General features: G+C 39.4%; 3 protein-coding genes across 3 annotated transcripts in view; 1 reads left to right on the top strand and 2 right to left on the bottom strand.

Moving 5' to 3' along the window:
• The window catches only part of sspo (SCO-spondin), a 267780-nt gene that overhangs the window by 77172 nt on the left and 168480 nt on the right, over positions 1-22128 (top strand). The window lies entirely within an intron of this gene.
• Positions 1-22128, bottom strand: part of aoc1 (amine oxidase copper containing 1) — a 98728-nt gene that overhangs the window by 71721 nt on the left and 4879 nt on the right. The window lies entirely within an intron of this gene.
• On the bottom strand, positions 8013-10063 carry LOC130908483 (olfactory receptor 142-like). Its single transcript, XM_057823940.1, has one exon. The coding sequence runs from the start codon at positions 9883-9885 to the stop codon at positions 8959-8961; it is 927 nt and encodes a 308-aa protein (XP_057679923.1). The 5' UTR covers positions 9886-10063; the 3' UTR covers positions 8013-8958.

The raw sequence follows: 22128 nt of genomic DNA, 5'->3' as shown, positions 1-22128 counted from the left end.
GCCCTAACTCCATTGACAAACGACATGAAATACATTAGACTTGACAGTGGATGTTAGCAATGACAAAAGATTTTGAATTGAAAATTTCGTAACTCACCTTTCCAAGCACAAGATAGATTCCTGCCGAATTTTCGTGGACGAGGACCTGTTTCACCCAACCAGCAACGAAGTATTTATAAGCCTCCAAGCTCTTAAAGTTTTTCAAACTTTCGTGAGAATAGGCTGATTTTGTGTGGACAAGATAGTTGTACATATCAGGGTTGCTAGCAGATGTAAGGCAAATACGGCGGAGACAGCGGGTCGAAAAACATCGATTTAGGCATCAAATATGGATCTGGCGAATGGATAAACTGAAGCTTTTCCACATAACGCCTTTTATGCAACGCATCAAGTGAGTTTACGGCATCCGAAAGCACCAAGTCTTCCATGAAATGCATTATAAATTGCTCGATCAATTGAGACCATTGATAATACAGACACAAAATGACGGACAAGGGGGCGGAACCATACAGCGAGCACGTGATTTTGTGACGTCGGTGGGTAGGGTCTATATACATTCAACATACGGTACATAAGGACTGTAGTGGGCATTTCACTCTACTGTCATTTAAATCTGTCTATGCTGTCCTCACTCCGAAGCGTCTACTTTTTCCAAAGCTAGACAGCTAGTGAACGACGCCTTAATAATCAGACTTCTTCCTTTTCCATCTGATTTATTAATAAAATGGCCTAAAACCATTGTCCTCTTTAGACCGTAGTGAAACTACAAAAAAAAAGTACACAAGCATTGCATTAACAACAACGTTAGCTAAACAAAAAGCGTCTCATACAAAAAATATAACATTTCGCTTACTAACATAATATGTACATTCTTTACAACAACCATACTTACGGACAAATCTTGTCCAAGGATCATATAAGCACAACATTACAATGTAGGCGTCAGCCTGAGACGTCGTGCAGCCATATTGAACTGGCAAGAAAGCAATAAACCATGTCGCACAGCGACCACAAGAGTTCGCTGTTAGACAGCACAAAAAACCTTGCTGTAAAACTTACCAAAGGCAGAATACTGTCTGAGCGGGACATGTGCGTTAATTGCGTCAAATATTTTAACGTGATTAATTTAAAGAATTAATTACCGCGCGTTAACGCAATAATTTTGACAGCCCTAGTTAAAATTTAAAGTTATTTAGCCTCCTTACTTAGTTGTCAGACTCGTGTTGAAAAAGGTTTTAGTACTCTTGATAACAACTAGCCAGCTGAATTAGGTGAGTTTGAATAACACACAACGGTTGGTAACAAGAAACTGATCTGTTTATTCAGTGACAAACACAAAACATTATACATAACAAACAGAAATGGCATAGTCAGTCAGTAAAACGTGCAAATAATATTGTAAACTGTCTTAAAAAAGCAAAACACACAAACAACATCAGTGGAAAATCCCACAAATCCCCCAAGCTATTAGATGCTTTCAATGTTTCGTGCATTAGTTACAAAAATTGTATAAAAAACCTCTCAGGTTTAAATAAACGACTATTTCAGTATCAAGTTAACATTTTAAAACAGTAAATAAAATACTCAAGTCCCCATTCTGTATCAGCAGCTTTAAACTACATGCAATTCATTTAATTTTGCGAATCAACTGTTAAAGTTGTTAAAATTGCTCCCGTTATTCCATAATTTCCCTTCTGTCTACTTTCGACATGTGAAAGTTTTAAAACTGTTTCATCATTTAAAGATAGATTCAAGTCAAGATTTTGCCGATTTAGGAGTATTTTTGATAAAAAGTTAATTAGGCTCGCTTGGAAGGTTCACAACAGCCGACCAGGGAAGTCTTCCGCTATAAGATGGCGGCTGTTTACTAACGCAACTAGTTTTTAATACTTCAATGTTGCTAACGCAGTCGAGTCTGTCATTTTGCATCTGGTTCTATATACATATGGTATCTATTATCTCCAGTAAAACGACGTTGACGTAGTTTGTAGCGGCTGTCAGCAGCAGTCAGGTATTCTTGTGTTTTTTATCCAGCGGCATGAGTTGAGCTAAAGCCGTGAGTTGAGCATTGGCATTACCCGGGTCTATGACAGCATTATGTTTTCTTTCGGGACGCAATGAGAAACGGACCGCATTGCGTCCCGAAGACCGCGCTGTGTATTATTTCCGCTTTACTTGACATATTTCAATAATCAGAATTTGGATGTTTGTGAGTCGTTCTCGAATCTTCCACGGCCGAATCGCTCAAGGATGTAATGACGGCTGGGCATGTTGTACCGTGGTTCTAAGTGTTGGATGGTGCGTCTTTACTCACGAGAGATAATGGCTCGTCATCCAGAATGAATTCTTGGGCAATGAGTCATGTTATTCCCTGGGCTTTGGGACTGTCGAGTGCCAGTTTGTCACGCACAGCAAAAGTTTCTGCCAGTGTTAGTTGCGTAGGACCTTTCTTTTTCCTCATATTGTTTGTGGTGGTATTTCGCTAAATGCTTGATTAGGTTGGTTGTATTAAAACTTCTTACAGCTTTACCACCACGCTTGACTTTACTGTGGCATATGTTGCACTCTGCCTCTTCGTCTTTGTCGTCCTTTAAGGTGAAATGATCCCACACAGCTGACATTTTTACCAATAAAGTCTCTTGGTAAATTGGGAGACGGTCATGTAAATGTAGTGTGTTGAAGGTGTGCCGTAAAATGCGGACCGGATTTTCGGGAAACCGAAGCAAAAATTGGAATGGATTATGTAAATCGGTGCACTGGAAAACCCGGACCGGACTTAAAAAAAAAAAAAAAAAAAAAAACGGATCAGAAGTCTGGATCGGAATTTTTCTGTGTTGGTCGATCCGATACCGATGCGCATTTTTTTGCCCACATCGGCGTCCGATCTAAATATCGGATCGGGACATCTCTATTATATACATTAATTAAAGAGCATATGACACCAGAAAAAAAGTCTTAAATGGCATTATTATGTGAATTAGAATCATATTTTGAGACGATTCGACTATATACAACAATTTAGCAAAGCGCAGATGACGAGAAATTAGTCTTTTAATCTGCCGGTTAGCCACGCCTACAATTATAGGGCTTTAGCGTCCCCAACAGGTGGATGACGTCAGCGGTAGACTAGGCTCATCGGTTTTACTATTCAGCCCATTGAGGGGGAATTGGGAACGAGGAAAACGCGACAAAGAGAGCTGCAAAATGTCATTGTTTCAGTCTCTCTACTCCCAATATTTTTACAGGATATTCTTTTTATCCAAGTATTTTTCCCCACTAGCTATATAAATGGTTTGAGAAGGACCAGTCAGCCCGTCGAGGGGGAACTATTCACAATGAGGAAAACGCGACGAAGAGAGCGGCAAAATGTCATTGTTTCTGTCTCTTTACTTCAATATTTTTACAGGATATTCTTTTTACCCAAGTACTTTCCCCAATTGCTAAATAAATGGCATGGTCATGACAAATAACAATCTTGTGCTAAATGGAATATAAAATAATAAAAATCCATTTATTCAAGACGACATGGCAAAATTACTCCATAATGGTCAAAACAGTCGACTTCACCTTTACTGTCACACCTCCCGAACGATATTTTATGACACCTAAATCGGACATATGTAATACCCCTTCCCCGGCTTCGGAGAATGTAAACAGACCAGAAGGAGTGACAGCTAGCCGACATGCTAACCCGAACCGAGGGATGTTTCAAAGTCTTCGAAGTGGAAAATCACACATAACTAGCCTGGATTATTTGACATGACGACCCGGTTGTCGAGTTTCTTTGCGGATCGGCAAACCGCCCGGCGGAGAGCAATTTACAGTTCGTTCCCTGGAGGAGGGTGGCTGGAATTGTTGTGCAGCTAACGTGCTAACAGCTAACTGCTAATGAGCATGAGGATAGCTTTTTACATGCCTATCAATGATCAAACGTAAGTAGTCCTTTATTTAAAGGAATTTTATAGTGTTTACTTTGTAATCACTGTATTCGTATTTGACATAATACAAAACAAGATGTTTACTCACTTCCTTGTAAGTCCAATGGTCCCACAGTAAATATCCACAGTGAATGGGAACCTTTTGAAACTCCAAAAAGGCGCATACGCCTCTCCCGCATACAGAATGATTTTTCTGCAGCCGTTTGGCTGGCGTGATGCAAAAAATAAAAGTATTAATCCGCAAAATCAGCTGAATCCTTCGTCCTCATACACAACATTACACTGTATAGTGAAGAGAACGTCTTCTACCGTACACGTCACAGCGCCCTCCTCCTCAATGCAAGACCGAAGCCGGAAGTCACTCATTTTCATGGCGCGGGATTCAAAAAACTAAATAAATATAGCGATCGCTTCCACACACACATCCAAGCGGTCCATATCATTCAGGGGCATAAAATACCGCGTGTCTTATGAAATAAGCATGCTTTTTCGTGTCACAGGCACTTTAAGGGTGTAACGGTACATGTATTCGTATTGAACCGTTTCGGCACTTGGTGCTCGGTTCGGAACGGAGACGTACCGAACGAGTTTCTGACGTAATGTAACACTTTTCGAGGCTGTGAGTTGATCGGGTTACAGTTTCTTTGTGTAGATTATAATTACTCCGTCTTCTCTATTATAATGAGGACCAACACGGTAGGACAGTAAGAAACGTCAATAGCGCGACAACGTGGCCACCGCGAGAACGCAGTGAAACGTGGCCGTTAAAGTCAATAAGCCAATGCACATTAGATGTTAATGCCCTCAACTAGTTTAAGTCCTACCGTACAGACAGAATACAAACTGTTGCTGCTGACGGTGTTCAATCAAGTCCACTTACTATTAAAAATGGGGTGCCGCAGGAGTCTGTCCTTGGACCACTCCTTTTTACGTTATAAATTCATAATATTATTCTTCCTGATCAAAATTGTAATGTCCATTTTTTTGCTGATGATTGTATTCTATATGCGCCCGGTTCTTCCCCAGCTCTAGCTCTGACTCATTTACAGACTGCTTTTGATTGTTTACAAATATCTCATCATAATCACAGATCAGTTTTAAATGCTGAAAAAACGAAATACATGGTTTTCTCCGCTTCCACCATTACTGACAATGACTTACCCGGAATCAAATCCCTAAATGGTACTCAAATTACTCCCACTGATTCATACTAATACTAAGAAATTGGGATTGACAGTAATTTATCATTCAAAACTCATTTTCATCATCTAATCCGTAAACTTAAATTTAAACTTAGCTTCCTCTACAGAATCAAAGGCTGTCTGTCAACTTCTAACCGAAAAACCATTGTATTATCTTCTTTTGATTCTGTTCTTGATTATGGAGACATCCTGTACTACCATGCGGCTCCATCAACTCTTCAACAGTTAAACCCGGTCTATCAGAGTGCACTACGTTTCATCACCAATAACAATTTCTACACTCATCATTGTACCCTTGATCAAAACGTTGGTTGGTCCTCACTACAGTCAAGAAGAAATATCCACATCATGTTATTCATCTATAAGGCTTTACTGTGCAAACTTCCTAACTACCTCACATCTCTCCTGTCATTCAAATCCAGTAACGACAAAACACGATCATCCAACAACTTAACTGTAAACATTCCATTCACACGCACTAATGTTGGCAGAACTGGCTTTAGCTACTATGCTCCTCTTAAATGGAACGAATTGCAAACTACTCTTAAACTACAGTCAATCATTCATCTTGGTGATTTTAAATCTCTTGTGTCTGATGTTTTTACTGATTATTGTAACAGTTTCAGTTCGTGTATTTTGTGTTGTTTGATATTTGTGAATGTTTCTTTGTGCTCAGGCCTCTCTTGTAAAAGAGATATTAATCTTAATGAGACTGCCTGATAAAATAAAGATTAAAAAAAAAAAAAAAAAAAAAGACTGAATTAACATATCTGAATCACTGGTTCAGGCTAAACAAATTAACAATAAATATGGAAAAAACAATGTATTTTATTTGGAAATAAGACAAAAACTGAAGAAAAGAATAATAAATAATAGCGAAATTGAGTGAGTAACAGTCTAAATTTTTAGGTGTAATACTGGATGAACAGTTGAATTAGAAGTCACAAATAAAGAATATAAAAAAAAAAAAAAATGGCAAAGAGTGTTGGACTACTGAACAAAACGAAACCCTTTTTAAATTATAAAGCACACCATATCTTGTTCCCTTCATTAGTAATGCCATACCTCAGCTACTGTGTTGAGGTTTGGGGCAATACATATGCCAGAAATTTACAGTCACTTGTGGTACTTCAAAAAAAGGCAAGAAGAATAGTGCACAGAGCCAACTAGCTTGAACATACAAATAGATTGTTCTGGAATCCAAGCAGTTAAAATTCCTGGATCTAGTCAAATTCAAAACAGCCATAATCATGTTTAAGGCACGGAAAAATGCATTACCTGGAATATACAATTTGTTTTCAAATAGACAAGGGGAGGTACAATCTGAGAGGGGAGTTAAACTTCAAAAAGCAATTTCAGCGTACAACAAAAAAGAGCTTTTGTCCTTCAATTTGTGGTATGGACTTGTGGAACAAACTTACTGAGGACCTAAAGAAAAGTGCTAATTTGAGCGTGTTTAAGAGAAAATACATAGATCTTGTTTTCTGTAATTATAGAAATGAATCATAGTATTTATGTTGAGAAAATGTTGAGCAATGCCAACCATTGTTCTTTCGGCATTATTGAACTGTTGTGAATTGTATTAGTTTTGTCTGATTCATGCTGATGAATGATTTTTTTTTTTTTTCCTACTCTTTTTAGTCTCATGTTTTGTTTGTATTCTTGTATATCCACAATGTGATGAATGTTTTTGAAATAAATTCAATCAATCAATCAATCAAATTCTTCCCAGGTGTGTGTTTTATAGTGGCCAGGGCAGCTTTAAACCACTCATCAATAGCCACGTTTACATGCTGACTTTTATTCATACCGATTCAAATCATTCCGAATGGAAATTTCAGATCAGCTGTTTACATGTCACTTCATCTATTCCGATCCAGCGTTTACATGTGTCTGCCTTTATTCCGAAAGGACGTTTGACAACTGCCGTCTGACATGCGCAGATTAATCAAAACAAAGCATCACGTTGCAAAACATGGAGATCGATCGTCAGAGTGCTGCTGTTTTAACTTTAACCCACTTGTTGTGTTTGTGGGGTCATATCCGCTTCTGCTGTTTTGCTCTTTTGCCTTGTAGTAGCCGGTTGTCAGCGTTTTCCACCATTTCTAATCTGGTCAACGCGCCGGTCTATTCAGGCTTCGTGTAACCTCTCGTGAACTTTTTTAAATAGTTCACTGTTCCTCGTTTTACACCTGTTTAAGCGAGCAATTATATTCAATTCTTTTAAAGTTTGAATTAAATACAATCTTTCCGCCGGACTCCAATTAGGTGCGCTGTGCTTGGAAGCCGTTACTTACGTCACCAAGTGACGTCACCACGTCAGTACGGAGCATGTGCAGAAAGAACGCAACCAGACACCATTCCGCTTCCCTGTTTACATGATATAATTTTACTTCTAATCGGTTTGGGAAAAGGAATATTCCACCCCTGTGAATCGGAATGAAATTCCATTTGGTTTGGGCCTGTTCATTCCGAATGAGGTGTTTATATGGAACACATTTATTCGGTTTGAACATCTAAACCGATTGTAATTGGAATATTTGGCTCCATGTAAACGTGGCAAGTGATTGGGCACACACCTAACTTAAATTGTTTGGTAAAAATTGGTTTCTATTACTTTTTAAGTCTTATTAGGCAGAGGGTTCACTTATTTTTTCGCCCTTCTGTCATTGTTTGCGTGCTATCCTCATTTAAAATATGAATCTATAAATGTTTGGGTTTTAGTTAAAGCAGACACTTTTTACATCTGCGTGATTTTGACAAAGATCAGCTCACATTTGATGATGATTTAATGCAGAAATGTGATATACTGTATTTCAAAAGGTTCAGATACTTTTTCAAACCACTGTAGATGTATGCACACCTGCACATGAGCCCCAAAAGTTTTTCTCCTGTGGTCTCTAACAGGAACCCCTCTAGTGGTCAACACATTTGAGACAACTAGTCACAAGTAGAATCTTCCACGCTTTCTTTATTATTTCTACAATATTTTATTAATGTTTGTGATGTTAAATTAATATTCTCGTGCACATATTTTATTATTATGCACCTTTCAATGGTTTGATAGCGTTAATAAATGTATCATGCTTAACAAATACTGTGTTTTGGTTGTTGAGTTGTGTATATGTCATGTGCTTTATTATGTGGGTCTTTATTTTTTAATTTTTTTTATTTGATAGGGGTTTTGCACTGGTGTGGGCGTGAAACCTTTGCAATCAATGACAATGTTCGCTGGCTTCCCCTTTTAAGATGGCACACCCTCATCTTGCATTGTCACTGGATCTAGACAGGGTGACAACAGCACCTTCGTTTTATGAGCTAGTGCACTACTGTTGACTCAAATGCTGTATGTCAGTGGATCTTATGTACAGTATCTGACCTTACCCACATAATTCTCCAAACAATTATTTAGGGCTTCATATTTTTCTTTTCATGCAGTATCCCGAAACAATTACAGCAAATCATTCATAAAAATGTACTTGGTACCAATTCTGAGACCGGGTGAAACAGGGAGGAGGGTAACATTGTGCATTATATACTATGTATTATATTGTGCACATCGTATTATATAACATAAGAAAATTAATAACATAGATGATTAATGATTTAATGCTACCCAGATTCCATACAAACAAATCACGCAAATTCATTGTTTTCATAAAATTATTTGAAAATAGCATAGTTAAACTGGCACAAGACACACAAAAACACAAAGGCACACAGGTTTAAATGCACAGAAAAAGCAAACACCAGCACAGATACATGTTTTCAGGCATATTTACAAATGCACAAATTGAAAATATTTTCTTTCTACCTAATTACTCATCCTTCCAAAACAACAACATTCTCTTGATGTGCTTCCGGATTTCTTTCATCTTCAAACCATACATGATTGGATTACAAAGAGGATTGTACACAAGCACTTGCAAATTTATAATTAGTGAAACCCTTTTTGGAAGCACTGCCCCCAGAAACGCGATAGTTGTGTCAATGGACAGCAAACTGAAGTTTATGATTAAAACAGTCACGTGAGGTAAACACGTATCTAGGGCTTTTTTTCGGACTTCTCCATGGCTATTATGGATGGTTATGAATATCTTAATGTACGTGACGAGGATCAACAGCATAGGCATGAAAGTAAGGCTTGTTAAATTAAAAAAAGACCACACCATCACATAAATTGGTGCTGTACAGTGAATCTTAAGCATTTTAACATTGCAATAAAATCCCTCCAAAGTGGTGTGACAGATTTTTTGTTTGGACTGCAGAACTATCGTCACAGACAACTGAAATGCAGGCATTAACCAGGCAAAAGCCAAGAAAATGATGACAGTGGTTGTGCCAATGAGAGAGGAATATTGTAGAGGCCTGCAGATTGACACATACCTGTCATAGGCCATGGCTAACAACAAGAGAAAATCAGAAGATATTATACTGTAAAAAAGAAATGTCAGGGTCATACAGCCAGAGTAAGAAATGCTCTGCTCATGAGACAACACATCCACTAAAATCTTAGGGTAGATAGGTGTAGAGAGCAAAATCGAGTTTAAGGATAAAGCTGCAATGAAAATGTACATGGGCTCATGAAGGTTCCTGTGAATCCAGACAAGAAAAATTATAATGCTGTTAGAACAGAGAATAACAACAAATAGTGGCAACAAAAACAGAAAGTACACATATCCGTATTTTTCAACCTCTACATAGCCACCAAGACTCAGCATGACTGTTCCATTCTGTTCCATCATGGCAACCAAATGGGGAAAATATGATGTGCGGTAAATTAATCACGAAGCTCCTGGTCCAAGCCTGCTCCTGGATGTTGATTAAGTGCTTGTGAGTAGTAGATACAACGAAAGATATAAGAAGACATCCAGTTGATGGTCAGCATGATGACAGCATGTGATTGGTTGTCCGGTTACGAAGGCGTTCTCCTCCCTCCCTCTTTCCCTCCCTTAGTTCACTTTCAAATCCTCAGGACGCTGACATAGCGACTTTAACCACTTGTAAAAACTTTGAACAATGTCATTAAGTGATATAAACAACTCTCCAATACCCTGGAACTACTATTCGACTTAAAGTATATTTGATGACTGATGACATGTTAACAACCCAGAAATCCACCTTACACTCTCATTGTGTTCAACCATTCAGGGTTGATCCTGCCCGAAGTGAAAGCGATATTTAGTCCTTTTTTCAAGCTAGGGAAGCCATCATTAAGCATAGGTGACCAGTTTTTCCTTCACCTGCCTTTGCCAGGTTGAAGATGGTGTCAGTTTGACGCCCTCAGGGATAAATTTGCCTGAGGTTCAAAGCGTCAGGTTAAGAAAGTTATATCTGCACTGAACAGTCACTGACAGCACTCACTACTGATATATTGAGAGGAGTACCCCCCCCCCAAAAAAATATATATATTATGATGTTTTTTTACTTGCATCACTAGATACCATGTAGGCAAGCCCAAAAAAATCTGTTGCCTCAGGAAGAGAAAAGCTATCAACCTCTACATAGCTGCCAAGACTTGCACCACTGTTCCATCAGGACAATTATGCATGTTTAATTGATCATGGAGCTCCTGGTCCAAGAGTCCTCCTTGATGGGCACAAAGTGCCTGTGAGCAATCGATACATTGAAAGAAGTAAGAAGACATTGAGCTGATGATCACCTTGATTAAAGCCTTCCATTGGTCATCAGCATTCTGCTCCCTCCCTGTGTCAGCTTCAAATCCTCAGAAAGCTGAGGAATGTCTTGAATCACTTGGATACCTCCGAACAACGTTGTTAAGTAATATATACAACTCTCCTAGATACTGGAACTACCCTTAGCCAACTAATCCTATACTGTAGTATATTTGAGAACTAATGTTCCGTTACAACCTAGAATTCTACCTTACACGCGTTGTGTTCACCCATTTTGGTTGAATTTTCCTTTCCTCAGTTTTGATGGGACTGCGCATACTGATCAGTTTGTTCAGCGTGTGTTGGATTTGAGGTAGTGCACATGCGTAATACTTGAACGGGCTCAATGGAAAAGGCTGTCTGAAAGGGCACGCCAATTGTTATGTGGTTTGAACCTAGCCAAAGTGGTGCCTTAGATATCCCTTCAAAATGCATGTCAATACAGAATCTGCACTGCCTGCACAATCTGCTATGTGCATGCACTATGGCTTGACCATCTTTACGAAATAAACTGGGACAATATAAACCCGTTTGCCTGCATGATATGCAGTGTATGCAGAAGATTGTTCAATCAATACGTGAACAGTAAACCTTCATCTCATCAAATTCCAGGAGATTAAAGTTTTAAAGTGATCCTCGATTTTAAAGACATGTAGGCTCTAATAAATCACAATTGTTCTCTTGTATTAAAATATGTCGTTAGAAACACATAAAATGTTAAATCAATGGAAATATTTTATAATATTTAGTGCATATTTTGACCGATAGTTGGCGCCATGTTCTGCGGGCGCGGAGTGATGACGTAGATGATATTTTTCCAATCGTGTAGCCGTGTGTACAACAACTGTGTATTACTGGCTTAACTCGCGAAGTAAAATGCCACGATGTGCTGCTTATGGATGCAATTTCGAGTCAAATGGAAACAAGGAGAGTGATGCGAGTCTCCACAAATTTCCTGTTGACAAGAAGAGGAGAAAGGTTTGGGAAAATGCCTGTAGACAAGCAAATCTTCCCAAACAACCAGGGCTTTGTTGTCGCCATTTTTCTCCTACCGCGTTTGAGGATTTTAGTAGATGACAACTAATGAAAGATCTCATCGGAGCGGCTAGATATAATCGCAGACTAAAACCAAATGCTGTTGCAACTATTTTCCCGCACAAGAAGCCTCAGCCTGCTCGGATATCGAGTGAAATGCGCGCAATGAAGCGAGACGGACGAGACACTCTGGCCGCCCTCTTAAGCACCCAAGCCGCTCCTGTCGCTACAGCGGGAGGCGAACCTTCGGGTGTACCGCTAGTCACAGAGGAAGCTAATAATTCACCTCTACTGTCAGTTCATCAGGCAGTGTGTGTTCAGTATTCAGCTAATATGAGTGATGCTGCCACTCAAACTGATCAAAGCACGTCCAATGCAATTCATTCAATGCAACACAAATGTCCCAACCCCATTGATAAAGCAATAAATTCTCATCGCCGGAATGGCATACATGTGAAGTCAAAATCCATTTTTGGGGACTCCCTCTGAAAGCTCATCGCGAGAATGGCAAGAGTGCCAAACAGTAATCAGAGAAAAGGGTGGCTACTTTGAAGATACTAGAATATCACACGTTTTTAGTTATTTCACCTTTTTTCTAAGTACACAATACACACGTGTGCATTTGTAGCAAGTTATAACAGAATTCACCGGCGGAAATTATGTTGGCACGTTGTGTGGTTGGGGGGGGTACTTTGTGAATGGAACAGCTGGAAATAACTGTTACCTTCCGCGGGTCGCATGCCAGACAGACATTGCTATTTCTTGCAGCCTAAATGTCAATAAAACAACGCGGATTAGCTCCGTGGTTTGATACTCCGCATCCTTCCCTAGCTCGCCACACATTCATAGTTTTATTGCCTTCAGTGAGAGTTTATAATGTCAATGGTCAAGAAAATAAAAAGGCACGAATGCCAATGTGTTTTGGCCTGTACTCTATGTAAAGCATACGACAGCTCTGGATGCGAACAATCTACACAATTATATTGGAATGAGTTTGATGACGCAATAACTCACCTTGAAGATCTGCTGACAAAAACCTGAGTTCTCGACAACATACGCTCTCTCGCTCCGTTGTCATCGAGATGCACTTGCCGCAAGTACACCAGAAGTTTAGCCCAACTCTTGCCTCATCAGGTATTTCTTGCTCTGCATTTCTCCTTTGCTGCTCGTCTTGTGAACGACCGACAGTGCTGTCCTGCTCTTCACTTTTCCGCTCTGGTTCAAATTGGAAGGGACGAACTGACGAGATGTTGCTAATGAATGACACGCTGAAGTCGAGAGAAGTCCGGCAGCGGGATTTGTGACGTCACAGCACTGCGACGTCAACAACCATGGCGAACAATCAGTTAAAATAATTTTACAAATTTTATTAAAACGAAAACATTAAGAGGGATTTAATGTCAAATTATTATAACTCATACTAAGATGTATCTTTTAAGAATTACTTGTCTTAAAACTAGAGGATCACTTTAAGACAATATTGTTTCTCCAAAACCATCACGATAATAATATTTACGCATGTATATACAGTGCCTTGCAAAAGTATTCGGCCCCCTTGAATCTTGCAACCTTTCGCCACATTTCAGGCTTCAAACATAAAGATATGAAATTTAATTTTTTTGTCAAGAATCAACAACAAGTGGGACACAATCGTGAAGTGGAACAACATTTATTGGATAATTTAAACTTTTTTAACAAATGAAAATATTGTGCAATATTATTCGGCCCCTTTACTTTCAGTGCAGCAAAGTCACTCCAGAAGTTCAGTGAGGATCTCTGAATGATCCAATGTTGTCCTAAATGACCGATGATGATAAATAGAATCCACCTGTGTGTAATCAAGTCTCCGTATAAATGCACCTGCTCTGTGATAGTCTCAGGGTTCTGTTTAAAGTGCAGAGAGCATTATGAAAACCAAGGAACACACCAGGCAGGTCCGAGATACTGTTGTGGAGAAGTTTAAAGCAGGATTTGGATACAAAAAGATTTCCCAAGCTTTAAACATCTCAAGGAGCACTGTGCAAGCCATCATATTGAAATGGAAGGAGCATCAGTCCACTGCAAATCTACCAAGACCCGGCCGTCCTTCCAAACTTTCTTCTCAAACAAGGAGAAAACTGATCAGAGATGCAGCCAAGAGGCCCGTGATCACTCTGGATGAACTGCAGAGATCTACAGCTGAGGTGGGAAAGTCTGTCCAAAGGACAACAATCAGTCGTACACTGCACAAATCTGGCCTTTATGGAAGAGTGGCAAGAAGAAAGCCATTTCTCAAAGATATCCATAAAAAGTCTCGTTTAAAGTTTGCCAAAAAGCCACCTGGGAGACACACCAAACATGTGGAAGAAGGTGCTCTGGTCAGATGAAACCAAAATTGAACTTTTTGGCCACAATGCAAAACGATATGTTTGGCGTAAAAGCAACACAGCTCATCACCCTGAACACACCATCCCCACTGTCAAACATGGTGGTGTCAGCATCATGGTTTGGGCCTGCTTTTCTTCAGCAGGGACAGGGAAGATGGTTAAAATTGACGGGAAGATGGATGCAGCCAAATACAGGAACATTCTGGAAGAAAACCTGTTGGTATCTGCACAAGACCTGAGACTGGGACGGAGATTTATCTTCCAACAGGACAATGATCCAAAACATAAAGCCAAATCTACAATGGAATGGTTCAAAAATAAACGTATCCAGGTGTTAGAATGGCCAAGTCAAAGTCCAGACCTGAATCCAATCGAGAATCTGTGGAAAGAGCTGAAGACTGCTGTTCACAAACACTCTCCATCCAACCTCACTGAGCTCGAGCTGTTTTGCAAGGAAGAACGGGCAAGAATGTCAGTCTCTCGATGTGCAAAACTGATAGAAACATACCCCAAGCGACTTGCAGCTGTAATTGGAGCAAAAGGTGGCGCTACAAAGTATTAACGCAAGGGGGCCAAATAATATTGCACGCCCCACTTTTCAGTTTTTTATTTGTTAAAAAAGTTTAAATTATCCAATAAATTTTGTTCCACTTCACGATTGTGTCCCACTTGTTGTTGAATCTTGACAAAAAAATAAAATTTTATATCTTTATGTTTGAAGCCTGAAATGTGGCGAAAGGTTGCAAGGTTCAAGGGGGCCGAATACTTTTGCAAGGCACTGTACATTAAGGGTGTAATGGTACATGTATTCGTATTGGACTGTTTCGGTACTTGGTGCTCGGTTCGGAACGGAGACGTACGGAATGAGTTTCTGACGTAATGTAACACTTACTTTTCGAGGCTGTGAGTCGATCGGGTTGCAGTTACTTTATGTAGATTATCTTCACTCCGTCTTCTCTACTATAATGAGGACCAACACGGTAGGACAGTAAGAAACGTCAATGGCACGGCAACGTGGCCACCGCGAGAATGCAGTGAAAGGCAGCCGTTAAAGTCAATAAGCCAATGCACACCAGTCGCAGTGAGGCCGCGTGTTAGAAGCGTCCAAGAAGCAGCTCAACGCGATGCACGCGAAAAGAACGGCAGAGTTTATTATTTGACGCGAGACGCGGCCCTCCTGCATTAATACTACTAGCTAGCAGACCGGAAATCACTTGTGTAAAAATACGGCGGATCCGGTTGATTTTCAAACTAATATGCAATCGTAACCCACTTTTTGAGTCCATCAGATCTCTTGAGTGGTAGATCGGGGCACAGTTGACTTGTCTTTGTTGATTTACAGTTGTCTTCTCTGCTATAGACCCTACCCACGTGACGTCACAACTCCACTCTCCTGAATGGTACCGCCCACTTGTCCGTCAAAACATAGTGTTAACCTGTTACGGCTACGTACATTTCTCCTATTTACGGCGTGTTTTTCTGCTCCTTAACATTAATAATCAAAATGGTGAAGGCGTGTGTGGCTGTTGGTTGCACTAACAGAGAAGATGGAAGGAGAGACTTGAAGTTTTACTGTATTCCGAGGGATCCAAAGAGGAGAGCAAAATGGACGGCTGCAATTCGACGTGAAAACTGGGCACCAAAAAATCACCACAGACTATGTAGTAGTCATTTTATATCCGGTAAGATGCATTTAAGATATACTTAGAGGGTTTTGGGCTGACAAATAACCACAATTAAGATCATTGCGAGGCTAATCGCCGACAACATACGACGTAGTACGACATAGTTTCAAATTCAAGATGTTTGTGACTTCCCTTTCTTCCACCATCGTTATTTTTTGAATAATATTTAGCTGGTACCAAGTGAAAGAAACTGGCTTCGTCTACGGGGCTGACAAATAACCACAATTAAGATCATTGTGAGGCTAATCGCCGACAACATACGACATAGTACGACATAGTTTCAAAATCAAGATGTTTGTGACTTCCCTTTCTTCCACCATCGTTATTTTTTGAATAATATTTAGCTGGTACCAAGTGAAAGAAACTGGCCTCGTCTACGGGGCTGACAAATAACCACAATTAAGATCATTGCTAGGCTAATCGCCGACAACATACACGTATGTATGTAGTGAGAGTGCTATCGCTAAACCATATAAACATTAAAAGCCTTAACTCCATTGACAAACGACATGAAATACATTAGACTTGACAGTGGATGTTAGCAATAACAAAAGATTTTGAATTGAAAATTTCGTAACTCACCTTTCCAAGCACTAGATTCCTGCCGAATTTTTGTGGCCGAGGACATGTTTCACCCAACCAGCAACGAAGTATTTATAATCCTCCAAGCTCTTAAAGTGTTTTTCAAATTTTCGTGAGAATATGCTGATTTTGTGTGGACAAGATAATTGTAAATATCAGCGTAGCAGATGTCAGGCAGACAGGGCGAAGACAGTGGGTCGAAAAACATCGATTTGGGCATCAAATATGGATCTGGCGACTGTATAGAACGAAGCTTTTCCACATAACGCCTTTTATGCAACACATTCAGTGAGTTTACGGCATCAGAAAGCACCGGGTCTTCCATGAAATGCATTTTAAATTCCTCGATCAATTGAAACCAATGCTAATACAGAGACAAAATGACGGACAAGTGGGCGGAACCATACAGCGAGCACGTGGTTTTATGACGTCGGTGGGTAGGGTCTATAGTAATAATAACCATCACGGCCCCGTGTTCGATACAAAACCCTCCTACCACAACAAAACAAGTAGGAACTAATATTCACATAGGAACTAAAGTTATACAACATAAAATATACAATATAAATGAATACTACATCTCATTTGTAAAATACAAACACATAATAAAATAACGAGAAAATCCACCAATATAGCTTTTGAAAACCGTTCATAAGAAAAAAAAATCATTAAGGCATTTCATTTGTAAAATACATGTTAAAATCTTTGTCATTGGGATTGCTTTTCTCTTTAGCACAGGACTTCTTTTTTCTTCTTTCTTTCAGAAAGAAAGCTGACCAATACGTGGGGTCTGAAAAGCAAATTGTTGTTGGATTATCTATAAATACCCGCAACTTTTTGAGCAGATTTCTAGCTTTGTATAGGCTACTGTTTCTATTGTTGAAAGCACAAAAGTGTGTAATAAACAACTAGCACATTTATATTTTGCATTTTGTTTTCTTACTGTACCGAAAATGAACCGAACCGTGACCTCAAAACCGAGGTACGTACCGAACTGAGATTTTTGTGTACCGTTACACCCTTAATATACATATTTTTTACCTGATTTTTTAAATGTTATCTAGGTCTTTTATGAGACTGAACCAGGGCTCCAGATTGCGACCAAATTTTGACATTTTGCGACTAAAATCAGAGCCAGTACGAGTGTTTTTTTCATCTACTTGGACATGCGCGACCAGTAACATTGTGAGGTTATATAAAAAATGCATAGAGGAAAATAAATGACGAAAGGGAACCGCGTGGTACCCGAAGTCACACAAGCGCATATCGCTTTCACTTTCGTGACTTTTTGGACTGTCAAATTGTCACCACTTCCAGGAGAGCGAGACTCATGAAACTGACGCTGAGAGAGGCTCCGCCTGTCTCGGCCACTGTTACGCACACTTCACTCTGGTCGTCTACGTTTGTGGTTTCCACTTCCAGGAAATATACGCGAAACCACAACATATTTGTATTTTTTTCCAAGTGGTGAGTGCGCAACGATTGTAACATCACAAGCAACGACGTTAGACTTTCTTTGTCGTTTTGTCAAGATTTATTTCAATCGTAACTCAGCGAATGCTTGTAAAACAGAGAGTAACCATGCTCTCCCTCCCGTGTGACGCGTTCATGAAAGAAAGAGTGCTCAAAAAACTGACTGACTAGCTGGAAACAGACAATAGAATAAACGTTTATATATGGCGGAAAACACTCAGGTGACTTGAAGTTCTGCTCTGAGACCCCCAATTCGGCCAACTTCATAATTGTCCGATATGCATGTGTGATACATCATTAGAAAGCTTAAAATGTCAATTTTCTGGGGGAAGAAAAATTTGGAACAGGAGGGTATTTAAAAAAAAAAAATTTTTTTTTTTTAAAAACAAAACCCAATCTGGAGGTGAGAGCACACGAGAGCAGAATTACCGACGCCATGACTTTAACGAGATATTATCACGTACTGACTATGTTTCGATCCAAAAACTTCATGTAGCATGTATCACTGAGTGTCAAGACACAGCTGTGAATGGCCACAGCTGGATGTTTTGTGGATTTTATGGGTGAAACATTGTAATATAACAAGGGTCGCGATGCAGGAATCGCAGACATCAAGGAGTGGTTGAGATGTTCTTTTTCATATATTTACCCTTTTAAACGTTTTATCCAATTTTTCTTTGTTTGGATCGATTATCACCTAACATTCGGGGAAAATGCGACAGTAACAAAAAATATACAACTAAGCGATAGTCATGAGGTAAATATCCGTGACTTTTATACAGACACCATTTTTTTCATTGTGACGTAATTTGTTTAAAAGTCTTTTTTTTTTTTTTTAATGAAATATTAGACATCAATTAATTATTCTAAGATAAAAATGACAGACATTTTGAATAAGAAATATAATTACTTCCCTTCTTTTTATGGCTGGGTTGAAAAAAAAACGGTTGCGCGACGTCTGTAAACGGGGGTTTCCAGGGTAAGACGGACAAATTAAAAATAGTTTGAGGGCTTAATGCGCCATGAATCTGCTATGGCAGCATATAGACATATTGATCAATCAAACAAAACAGTTCTTTTGGCTTAAAATAAAGCAGTTTCTTTTGAAGAGGAGTGCAAGAGCAGAAACTGCTTTTTCAGTCTTGTCTGTGTTTTCTGCCATATATATATATACACACACACACGCACACACACACACACAAACTTTCCATGTCGATTTACAGTGTGCACCCCTGAATCTTGAACCATACCACACTGGTGTCAAACCGGTCCTCAAAGGGCCGTAGTGGGCGCTGGATTTCACTCAACTAAACGAGATGTTTGTGAGTGAGTTGTAACAGCACACTACCACTAGTGTGTAACAAGCTAAACAATGGTTGATACATTTGCAACTTTGATCATAGAGCTACCAAGCCTCTCTGGCAAGATCAAAGCTATAAACCTGTCAATCATCGTTAACTTTAATTAGCGAACTCCAGAGCACTCCTGACAAAGGCTATGTCTACACCTAGCAGGTTTTTTTTTTTTTTTTTTTTTTTAAACCTGCCGTAATATGTCGAGAAAAAAATATTGTTACACGAGCACGTTTGTAGAAAAAAAAAAAAAAGCTTCCTTTTTAAGTACATTCATAACAATGGCCGAAAAATAATTGTCCCGAATACCCCATCCTTCGCATGTGGTCTTCAATATGAAGCACTGCAAGAGTTTGTAAATGAATGGAATCAAAAAGGAATCTGTCTAATTTACTCCAAGTGTAAACATTACTCGTGTGTGACGTAGGGACAAAGTTTGTCGCAGTTAGTTACATTTTCACAGTTAAATCTTTGGTTATCAGTGTCCAAATGAGGGCGCCACAAACGCAAAATTCGACGCAAAACGCAAAAATCTTCACTCGCTCTGAGCTTAGTTTTCAAGAACCCGTGTATGTGTGGATGAAAGGCCAAACAATAGAAAAAGTTATTCTTTTTGCCAAATACACTGCTACGTGTAGACATGGCCCAAGAAAAGCAGCAGGAGGGAGAGTGAGAGGCTGTCCGAGCATGAAGCAAAAAAATATCAATAAACTTAAAAAAAAACAAAAAACATCCTTTTCACCTGATTCTGATCCTCTGAAAAATGGCGCGATCCTAGTCCACATCTACTCTGCTGGCCAAAAGTATTGGCACCCCTTCAATTCTGTCAGCTAATGCTCAATTTCTCCCAGAAAATGATTGCAATAACAAATGCTTTAGTAGGAATATCTTCATTAATTTTGCTTCCATTGTAAAAACACAAAAGAGAATAATAATTTAATAAATAAATAAATAAATAAATCATTATCATTTTACACAAAACTCCAAAAATGAGCCGGACAAAAGTATTGGCACCCTCAGCCGAATAATTGGTAGCACAACCTTTAGACTAAATAACTGCGAACAACCGCTTCTGGTATCCATCAATCAGTTTTTTAAAATGCTCTGCTAGAATTTTAGACCATTCTTTGGCAAACTGCTCCAAGTCTCTGAGATTTGAAGGGTGCCTTCTCCAAACTGACATTTTCAGATCTCCCCACTAGTGTTCTATGAGATTCAGGTCTGGACTCATTGGTGGCCACTTTAGAAGTCTCCAGTGCTTTCTCTCAAACCATTTTCTAGTGCTTTTTGAAGCGTGTTTTGAGTCATTGTCCTGCTGGAAGACCCATGACCTCTGAGGGAGACTCAGCTTTCCCACACTCGGTCTTCCATTATTCTGCAAAATTTGTTGGTAGTCTTCAGACTTCATAATGCCAAGCACAGGGTCAAGCCGTCCAGTGCCAGAGGTAGCAAAGCAACCCCAAAACATCAGGGAACCTCCACCATGTATGACTGTGGGGACAGTGTTCTTTTCTTTAAAGGACTCACTTTTTTTCTCCTGTAAACTATGTTGAAGCATTTTCCCAAAAAGTTCTACTTTTGTCTCATCTGACCAGAGAACAAAACGTTTTTGGCTTTCTCAGGTAAGTTTTGGCAAACTCCAGCCTTGGTTTTTTTATGTCTCTGGGTCAGAAGTGGGGTCTTCCTGGGTATCCTACCATAGAGTCCCTTTTCATTCAGATGCCGTCAGATGGTATGGGTTGACAGTGTTGTACCCTCAGATTGCAGGATAGCTTGAACTTGTTTGGATGTTCTTTATCCACCATCCGCATAATCTTTCGTTGAAATCTCTCGTCAATTTTTCCTTTCCATCCACATCTAGGGAGGTTAGCCAAAGTGCCATGGGCTTTACACTTATTGATGACACTGCGCACGGTAGACACAAGAACATTCAGGTCTTTGGATATGGACTTGTAGCCTTGAGATTGCCCATGCTTACTCACAATTTTGCTTCTCAAGTTCTCAGACAGTTCTTTGATCGTCTTTGTTTTCTCTATGCTCAACGTAGTACACACAAGGAAACAGGACAGAGGTTGAGTAAACTTTAATCCATTTTAACTGGCTGCAAGTGTGATTTAGTTATTGCCACCACCTGTTAGGTGCAACGGGTAAGTAGAAGTTGCTGTTCATTACACAAATTCGAGAAGCATTACTTGATGTTTTAAAGGGTGCCAATACTTTTGTCCGGCCCATTTTTGGAGTTTTGGGTAAAATGATAATGATTTTTTTATTTAACACTTTTATCATAGCAAGCAAAACCAATGAATATATTACTACCAAGGCTACCATTTGTAATCACAATCATTTTCTGGGAGAAATTGAGCATTATCAGACAGAATTGCAGGGGTGCCAATACTTTTGGCCAGCAGTTTATATTATTTTTCAGTCCATCACATTAAGCATATCAGCTTTGCTCGATGACCATGCACCAGTAAAACAGGATGGTGTTCCTCACCCATTTTTAAATACTTCCTTTTTTATCAAGGAGAACTCACAACTGGACCAGAGGCAAGCCTGTGTCACAACAAAGAGTAAGGATGCTGATCTTTTTGGGCTCGCATTACAAGGGCCAAAATGAACCTAGTTTTGGCAGATTGTCCACAGACCTTGAACTGCGTGCTGCTGTACCCTTTTGAGTACAAGCTGAAGTCCAAAATGAAAATGTTTCATGTCATAATAAAAATGTCTTGGTATTCATCATATCATATCAAATGTGATGTCTGAACCTACTTTCTGTTATATTACCAAACTGATTCATCATTATGTTGACAGATTTTCTTT

Source organism: Corythoichthys intestinalis, chromosome 20, assembly GCF_030265065.1.
Source record: "Corythoichthys intestinalis isolate RoL2023-P3 chromosome 20, ASM3026506v1, whole genome shotgun sequence".
In the NCBI taxonomy this organism is placed as follows: Eukaryota; Metazoa; Chordata; class Actinopteri; order Syngnathiformes; family Syngnathidae; genus Corythoichthys; species Corythoichthys intestinalis.
The sequence above is the reverse complement of the archived record's forward strand: the minus strand, read 5'-3'. Positions and strand labels throughout refer to the sequence as shown.

Bases quoted from the DNA above. Each gene is read 5' to 3' on its own strand.
- LOC130908483 (XM_057823940.1), bottom strand. From the start codon at position 9,885: ATGATGGAACAGAATGGAACAGTCATGCTGAGTCTTGGTGGCTATGTA.